At 57.1% G+C, this 8,930-nt stretch overlaps 1 protein-coding gene across 1 annotated transcript; it reads right to left on the bottom strand.

Annotated features, from left to right (window-relative positions):
* Window positions 1–1,573: 1,573 nt before the first annotated feature.
* LYZL6 (lysozyme like 6) lies at window positions 1,574–5,418 on the bottom strand. Its single transcript, XM_062175637.1, has 4 exons — window positions 5,280–5,418; window positions 3,644–3,802; window positions 2,676–2,754; window positions 1,574–1,643 (listed from the first exon to the last, which is right to left on the bottom strand). The coding sequence occupies exons 1-4, from the start codon at window positions 5,416–5,418 to the stop codon at window positions 1,574–1,576; spliced, it is 447 nt and encodes a 148-aa protein (XP_062031621.1).
* Between the last annotated feature and the right edge of the window lie 3,512 nt (window positions 5,419–8,930).

Here is an 8,930-nt window from a genome sequence, read left to right as displayed (position 1 = left end):
ATCCCATATGGGCACCGGTTCAAGACCCAGCTACTCCACTTCCAATACAGCTCTCTGCTGTGGCCCAGGAAAGCAGTGGAAGATGGCCCAAGTACACAGAGATACCAGTGAAGGACTTAACAGTTGAACGCACAGGGCCAACGCTGTGGGACCCTGCATTCGCGTGGGAGACGGGGAAGAAGCTCCTGGCTCCTGGCTTTGGATCGGCGCAGCTCTGGCTGTTGCAGCCATTTGGGCAGTGAACCAGCGGATGGAAGACCTCTCTCTCTCTCTCTCTCTCTCTGCCTCTTCTCTCTCTGTGTAACTCTTTCAAATAAATAAATCTTTTAAAAAAATTGATCACAGAGAACCAGGGCTCAGTTCCAAGACCTCCCTGTGGGAGTAACTGGCACAGAGACGCATGGACTTATGGATAAGTAGGCAACTCCACCCAAAATGGCCTACAAAAGATGACTTTTCATCGTCTGGGGATGAGCTAGGCAGGGGCCGGGAGCCTGGAACCCAAGCTGAGTCTCTCCCGTGGGTGGCCGGGATCCATGTTCTCGAGCAGTCACTGCAGCCTCCCAGGGTGTGCGTTGGCAGGAAGCTGGAATCAGCAGAGCCAGGACTTGATCCCAGGCCCCCCAGTGTGGGACGCGGGCATCACAAGCAGTGTCTTAACTGCTGAGGCCAAATGCCCAGCCCAGGTTTAACTTCTTTTGACATTTTGTTGGCCTGCGAAATCCAAGTTGGAGAGCCACTGAGTTGTCCAGTCTGTCATCTTACGGTTGAGGCAGAGGTGTGAGTGGCCCAAGGTAACCGATCGACGAGTCAGACCCTACTGATGGTGGCTGTGTGCTCTTTTTTTTGTCTTTGCCTGGTTCATAAGCAGGATCTACTCCAAATCAGCACCCCCCAAACACCCAGATCCTATCCAGAGAAGCCTTCTTTATCGTCTAGATTCTCCCACAGCAAGCAAAAAGCATTGGCACCTGCCCCATTTCTGCAACCTCTCTACACACTTTCTTCACCTCAGTACCAGACCCTCAGCCCCACCCATTCCACACTTCTGAGCTTTCCCTTTTATTAAAAAAAAACAAGTTGGTGTTGTAGGGGTTGGCTCCCAAATCTGCTTCACACCCATAACAGTAGACTTCGGTACCCGCTGCAGGGTTTGTGGACGTCTCTGCCTCCCACCTGGACTAGGAGCATCCCAGGAGCAACAGTTGGGCTTTGCCTTCCTTTTCTAGCACCCAGCACACTTCTCCTGTACTAGGTGCTCAGGCTCATGTGGAATTAATAATGAATAAATTAACACACTGCACAAGAAATGTTTTAATAAACCAGAAAACATAGAACTCTCTTTATCATGGTCCTCTTGGTTTGCAAATGACAGACAGGAACCAGGGAACTGGGCCTGGATGGGAGCGCGGAGGAAGCCCGAGACAACCGTTTATTGCTGGGGCTCTGGGCAGTGTTTCTTGTGAACAGAAGGAAAGAGAAGACTATGAAGTGGAGGCCAGAGGGGAAGACGTAAAGGATCCCCATGCGAGGACCGGAGTCCTGGGATGGCTCCCCCGCGGGTTCCCCTGCTTCATCCCAGGTGGCATCCTGTCATCCAGTAGGAGAGTGGCCGGCCTGCACAGTGCAGCCTCCATTCTACCCTGCAGAGAAGAAAGACCTGGTTCTCACATGGCCCTGTTCTTAACCATCTGCCTTCCCGCAGAGCAACGCCCAGACTCGCCCAGTGCTCGCCCTGGGGTCTGTCTGCCCCTGGGCCCGTGGTTTTGCCTTTCGGTGGCCCTCCTCTCTGGTATTTGCCTCTCCTGCACTCTGTATCCCCGTGAAGGGGGAGGGCGCTGTTGGACAGAGCTGGGAGCTCCTTGGGCCACCATTGACTCCCCTCCGGGAAAGCTCAGCCCTAACAGCCTCCCATGTCTCTTCTTTAAGGTGCTTTGAGTCAGAAAAGCACCTGACTCCTCCCACTCTCACAGTCACCCGTGGAGACAGCCATTACATTATTCATATATACAGTCTGAAGCTCAGAAAAGTGGCCACGCCCCGTTGGTGAGCTGACAGCCCCACATTTTTTATAGAAAATACAGGTATTGCCAGTTATGGAGACAGCCCTCAGGGCAGCCATGATGATATTGCTTAACTCCTCCCATGCCTGCAGCTGATTGGATCCAAGAGGAACACGTGGTCTAAGATAAACCAATCAGACTCTCCATTGCAGGAAGTAGGCCTGGGACTCGCAATGCCGGTGGTTGCCTAAGGTCTTCAGCCTTAAACTTGGGGCACCTCGCATCTGGCTCGTGGACTAAAAGCACAGAAAGCGGATTTTTGGAGTAGTGCAGCAGATGCGCCACGAGAAGCAGAAGTCTGGGTGCAACGCTCCTAGCAGCCCCCAGCTCTGTTGCAGCCTCCCCCCGAGGCCCCGCCGCACCCCCAGGGCCGGCTCCATGAGACAGCTCGTCTGCTCAGAACACATTTCCCTGGGCTCAAAGTGTTTTCTGGTAGTGCAACCAAAAGAGTTTCATCGAGGAAGCAGATACCCCAGGCCTTGTAACGGAGTTCCAAGCTTGACCTCCATCCTACACTTGTCTGGACGGCCGCAGAGGAGAGCCCATGAGTCTCCGCCCACGGCTGCTCCTTGGGGATTTGCCCACCAGCTCAGCCCCGCCACATCCTCTCACCAGTTCTTCATGCCCCTTGACCCGGACACAATCTTCTTTGCGCAGCTGATGGAGGAGAGCAGGTTGGGGCTCAGCATGTCTGAAAGGGAGAATGCTTGTGAGAGTTCCCAGGGAGCGAGTCCAACACTGGCCCTCCAAGCAAGGGTCTCTGCTGCCCAGCAAAGCCTCCCTCCCAGGGGCCCTCCTAGGCAACCCTAAGACTGTGGCTGGAGGCCAGAGGGGCTGGGACGTGGGGAAGGAGGGGCAGAGGACCGAGATCTGAACGTGTTTGGTGGCATTCTTCCTAGCCAGGGCAGATGGTGGCGCACGCCACGTTGGAGGGGACGCTTCCGGGGGGAAGAAATGCCGAAACAGGAGCACAGAGGCCCAGGCGAAGTCCTGTCTGATCAGGGGGACTCTTAAGGCGGAGGAGCCCCGGGATGTTAGAGCATGGAGGACAGAGGGGGCAGAGGCTCCTGGGTCCGCTCTGACAAGGGAGTTTGCGCTTGACCGTTAGCTGGAGGCAGTACCACTCAATGGTTAGAGCTGAGCCTTCAAGACCATCGGTGGCATTCAGTGCTAATTCTCTCTCGGCCCCAGTGTGCTCATCTGTAAAGTGGGGTCATCGTCTCTACTGCATGGATGGAATGAGCTATACCTGTAAGAATGTCAGCTGCTGAGGGTGTTCTACCATGCCTGGCTGTTCAGAGCCTTTTGGGTTCTGCTCAAGGCCTCTGCAGAATCTCCTACCTGGGTGGGCTCGGGCCTCTGCTTAGTAAGGGATCCCCTGATTCTAGGAGCCATGCCTGTTGGGGCATTCCCAGGCAGTGGTGGCGAGGGAAACCTGTGAGCAGAGCCTGCACTCCCCGCCCGCCCAGCCTGGGCCCTGCGCAGACCTTGGCTGCTCTTCTCCCCACCCAGCCTAGGCCCTGGGCAGACCTTGGCCGCTCTTCTCCATCCCCCCGCCCCAGCCTGGGCCCTGGGCAGACCTTGGCAGTCCTCGTGGCAAAAGTTTTCCGTGTGGCTGTGATAATCGTTGCACCAGAAGTGGCTGTTGATCTGGAAGATGCCGTAGTCAGAGCTGCCATCTGCGTTTTCGTTCACCTTTGAAGTGTTGAACTTGCTTTCCACAAAAGCCAGGCACAGCCCTGAGGATGGGGAGAAGAGGGTCAGGCTCTCGTGGGGACCAAGCTGAGTGAGAACGGAGGTGGAGGAGAGAGGGAGGTGGGGAATCGGGACAAGGGAACCAGGCCCAAGGGGCCAAATGGGGCCAGAGGGCTAGTAGCGCCGTGGCGTTCTCTTGTCCCTCCATCCACCCACCCACCCATGCCTTCTGCACTTTCTGAGCACCTACTATGTGCCAGGAACTGTGCAAAGCCCAGCAAAGGACTTTCAGCTCGGCCACACACAGGTGCTGCCTTCCAAGAAGGAGACGTGCACCTTCAGAGACCACAAAGCACGACGAGGGGAGAGAGTGCTGGGGGACAGTGTGCACACGTTCTGAGCCCAGGGGAGACAGGCCTTCCACGCAGCAGGAGGGAGGCTTGGCCCCGGCTGTTCCCTGTGCCTGGAATGTCCTTTCCCACACAGCGGGATGACCAGGTCCCTCTTGCATCCAGCACTGCCCAACGTCACTTCCTCAGGGAGGCCTTTCCTCGTGTGTCGCCTGGAGTGGCATCGCCTGGCACTCTCCTTGCTGTATTTTCCCTCATGTGTTTGTCACCACCAGGCAGCACTTGCTGTGTGTGTGTGTGCAGGCACACGTATGTGCTAACTGTGGCTCGCTAATCCTAGAATGTGAACACTGTGGGACCCTAGATAGCTCTATATCCCAGCACCTGAAGCAGTTCTTGGTACATAATAAGTGCTCAGTTAATAGTTGTTGAGTGACTGCCCGTGTTGGGAAAGGCTTCTTGGAGGAGTGGGAAAGACGGCCCCCCCCCCGGGCGCGACCAGGCGCGGAGGGATGGCACTCACAGTCGCTCAGGGAGGGAGGGATGGCATCACAGTCGCTCAGGGAGGGAGGGATGGCATCACAGTTGCTCAGGGAGGGAGGAATGACACAGTCGCTCAGGGAGGGAGGGATGGCATCACAGTCACTCAGGGAGGGAGGGATGGCACTCACAGTCACTCAGGGAGGGAGGGATGGCACTCACAGTCGCTCAGGGAGGGAGGAATGACACAGTCGCTCAGGGAGGGAGGGATGGCATCACAGTCGCTCAGGGAGGGAGGGATGGCATCACAGTCGCTCAGGGAGGGAGGGATGGCATCACAGTTGCTCAGGGAGGGAGGAATGACACAGTCGCTCAGGGAGGGAGGGATGGCATCACAGTCACTCAGGGAGGGAGGGATGGCACTCACAGTCACTCAGGGAGGGAGGGATGGCACTCACAGTCGCTCAGGGAGGGAGGAATGACACAGTCGCTCAGGGAGGGAGGGATGGCATCACAGTCGCTCAGGGAGGGAGGGATGACACAGTCGCTCAGGGAGGGAGGGATGGCATCACAGTCGCTCAGGGAGGGAGGGATGACACAGTCGCTCAGGGAGGGAGGGATGGCATCACAGTCGCTCAGGGAGGGAGGGATGGCACTCACAGTCGCTCAGGGAGGGAGGGATGGCACTCACAGTCGCTCAGGGAGTAGCCCTCAAAGCCCTCCAGCTCCTGCTCGTGCAGCACCTTGGCCAGGTCACAGCGGTGGATGATGAAGGCCTGGTTCGCCACCAGGAGGCAGCTGGCCCAGGAGAGGAGTAGCGGCCCCGCCATGCGCGGAGGGAGAAGGTGCGGCTGGAGGCTTCTGTGTCTCGGCTCACAGATGTCCCGCTGAGAGCCTGAGGGAGCTGGGGAGGCCGCATCCCTCACTCACTCAATGCTCACCCCTTGGCTCTTGCCACTCTCTCCTCTCTCACTTGTTATTTTGTATGTAGTTTTAATACAAGAAATTTTAGACATTTAGAATCATGAATCTCCCTGTACCCATTTCCCAGATTCAACAAGCAAACGCCAAGTCCTGCATAGTGTCCTCAGTAGGCTCTCTTGCCATGGGCACTCAGCTCTGGGCAGCCTTTTGGTAGGAGGCGGAGGAGTGAGGATGCCAAAGCAAATGGATGAAAGCCATGCTTTGCTGGCATCTGGAACTCGTGCTAGCAGAAGGGCCAGGACACCAGGGCCAATCTCCCAACCCCACGTCCTCAGATGTGTGGCCCTTGGCTCTCTCTGAAGGCATACCCTCCCTGGGGAATCTGGTGGGTTCCCTGGAGGTTCTCCTCTTTTGTTTCCATTCAGATAGCAAGTAAGAGTGATCTGTTAAAAATAACCCAGGGGCAGGTGTTGTGAAATAATAGGTTAAGCCGCCACATGCAACATCAACATCCCATATGGTCACTGGTTTGAGTCCTGGCTTCTCCACTTCTGATCCAGCTCCCTGCTAATGCACCTGGGAAAGCAGCGGGAGATGGCCAAGTGCTTGGGCCCCTGCCACCCACAGGGGAGACCTGGATAGAGTTCCAGGCTCCTGGGTTCAGCCTGGCCCAGCTGTGGTGGTTGCAACCATTCGAGGAGTGAACCAACAGATGGAAGATCTCTCTCTCTCTCTCTCTCTCTCTCTCTCTCCCGCCCTCCCCCCTCTCTCTTTTCTCTGTAACTGCCTTTTGAGTAAATAAATAAATCTTTTTTTAAGAGCCTTCACTTCTTTATTATTATTATTATTATTTTTGACAGGCAGTGTGGATAGTGAGAGAGAGAGACAGAGAGAAAGGTCTTCCTTTTTGCCGCTGGTTCACCCTCCAATGGCTGCTATGGCCGGCGCATCTCGCTGATCTGAAGCCAGGAGCCAGGTGCTTCTCCTGGTCTCCCATGCGGGTGCAGGGCCCAAGGACTTGGGCCATCCTCCACTGCCTTCCCGGGCCATAGCAGAGAGCTGGCCTGGAAGAGGGGCAACCGGGATAGAATCCAGCGCCCCAACTGGGACTAGAACCCAGTGTGCCGGCGCCGCAAGGCAGAGGATTAGCCTGTTAAGCCACGGCGCCGGCCAAGAGCCTTCACTTCTACCCTGTGTGTGTAGTGAAGATCAAGGGCTCTGGATTCACACTGCCGGCTCTCAAAGGCGGTGCCGCTGTGTGACCTTGGCCATCACACTTGACCTCTGTGTACCTCCTTTGTAAAAAGAAGGTTTGCTAATACCTGCCTAGCAGAGCTGGGGTCATGGAATGACACAAATGCCCAGATCCTGGTTTCACACTCCCCACAATAATGCACCCTGGGAATATGACAGGTTCCTGGGCTCCAGCAGGAAGAGGCATGAGATACGTCTGGCCTATCTTGTACCAGAAAGTCAAGAAGTGCTCAAACAGGGAGTGGCACATGTCAAATGGACCCGAGAGCCAGCTCTGAGGGACACCCAGTGGCTGGCCTGGGAGCAATATTCCAGTCAGTTTTTTTGATTTTTTTGAGTCGTGCTGTGCAAAGCTTACATTCGGAAGTCATCTGTCCCCCAGAGCGTCCTGTGCTGTGTTCGAGGGTGCCCATTTCCTCATGTCTTTGCCAGCACTGCTATTACCTGTTTTTTATGATCAGAGCTCTCCTAATGGGTGCCAAGTGCTGCCACCTGGTGGCTTGGCTTTGCATTTCCCTCATGCCTTCTGATGGCTCATCTTTGAGGTGCCCATCGATGGTCTGGGCATCTTGGGAGACCATCTCTTCCCCACTGTGCCCGTTTCTAACTGCGTTATTGGTCTTTTTAATGGCTGAACTGCAAGAGTTCTTTGTATTTCCGGATAGGAAGCCCTTAGTAGGCCGTTGGCGGGGATCTTCTCCCACTCCGGGGGTGCCTTTCACCTTGACGTTCTTCCAAGCCCAGAGTTTGGAATTCGGATGACACCTGTCCATGTCTTACTATCTTCCTTGTGTTGCTTGTGCGTTTGGTGCCCTCTGTAATGGTTTCCTGGGTAACGAGGGGTAATTTGATCATGGAAATAACTGACAGTAACAGGGGGTAACCCATGGACGGTGCCAGGGCTCTGCGAGTCCATTACTGCGAGCCGACTGACGGACGAGGACAGACGGAGTGGGGTGTCTGCCCGCCACTGAAGTGCTGCCCAAGAAACAGCCTTTCTGAAGCTGTGCTAGACTGGCTTGAGCTGCTCCGTCTGAGTGGCGGGAGGCCGGGGAGTCTCCCCAGAGACGGCAAACCGAGGCTGGGAGAGACAGTGAACACTCACACAGCCCTGGGGACAGCAGGAGAGGCGATGTCCCGGGAAGGCAGTGCTCTGGCTGGGGCTCTGGCTTCTCGCCCCAGGGCACGGGGATGGAATACCCGACCCTGTTCTTCACCTTGACCGCTGCCCCGACAACAAAGACGGGGGATACTTCTCTCTCGGGGCCCTGCAGCTTCTGCCCGGCCACCACGGCCTCCCTGGCGGGCTCATCCCCCCCTGCCCTCTGGCCTCCTGCTCTGTCTCCGCAGACTCCGGCCACTGCAGCCTGGGCCTGGTGCTGTTCTCTCGCCTCTCCCAGTCTCCCACCCCCAGGGTTCCCAAGGTAGCGAGGGAAATGACCCCGATCCCACACCCAGCGAAGATGCAAAGTGGGACAGACATCAGCTCCACCCTGGTTCTGCCGGTTCCCTGGGGCAGCAGGGGGCTCTAGCTGTGCCACTGAGCCCCTTCCCACCCCCTTCCGCCACTTACCTCTCTCCCATCCCTCTCCGCCCCGAGGTCCCAGCCGGCCCAGGGCTTCCCGTGAGGGTCTGCACAGCAAGGCGGTTGGGGTGGAAGCCTCCTCTTCCCTGCCCAACAACACTGCAGCCGCGCCAAGCTAACAGCTCCCCGTGTTCTATGGAGGCGGGAGTGCGGGGCCACCCAAGCCTTCTGGAACCCCGGGTCTGTGACGTCATCACGCGCTTGGACCTGGGCTAACGTGAAGCTGGCAGTTGGGCCTGAGGGGGTGGGCGGCCCGTGGACCCCTGGCAGGGCAGGACAGCGCAGAGGGCACCACTTGCTCCGAATGCCCCCTCCCTTCCTTTAGGGGAGCAGGGAGCTGGGTGGGCCTGGGGGGAGCCCCTGCCCCTGTGCCGTTTTCATGCCAGTGGCCCTCGCGGGGCTCTGTCCGCAGGCAGCAGGGGATGCCCATTTGGAGTGGGCGCTCAGTGGAGTAGCTCAGCGTCTTGCAGGAAGCTTGGGTGGCACAGGCCCAGAGGCCAGGCAGCGTCACACGGTGCGGAGGGTACAGGGGCCAGGCCTCGGTGCAGAGGCAGTGGGGTCTGTGCTGGATTCAGCCCC

Source organism: Lepus europaeus, chromosome 18 (genome assembly GCF_033115175.1).
Source record: "Lepus europaeus isolate LE1 chromosome 18, mLepTim1.pri, whole genome shotgun sequence".
NCBI lineage: Eukaryota > Metazoa > Chordata > Mammalia > Lagomorpha > Leporidae > Lepus > Lepus europaeus.
Note: the sequence above shows the minus strand (reverse complement) of the source record. Positions and strands in the feature narration are given on the sequence as shown.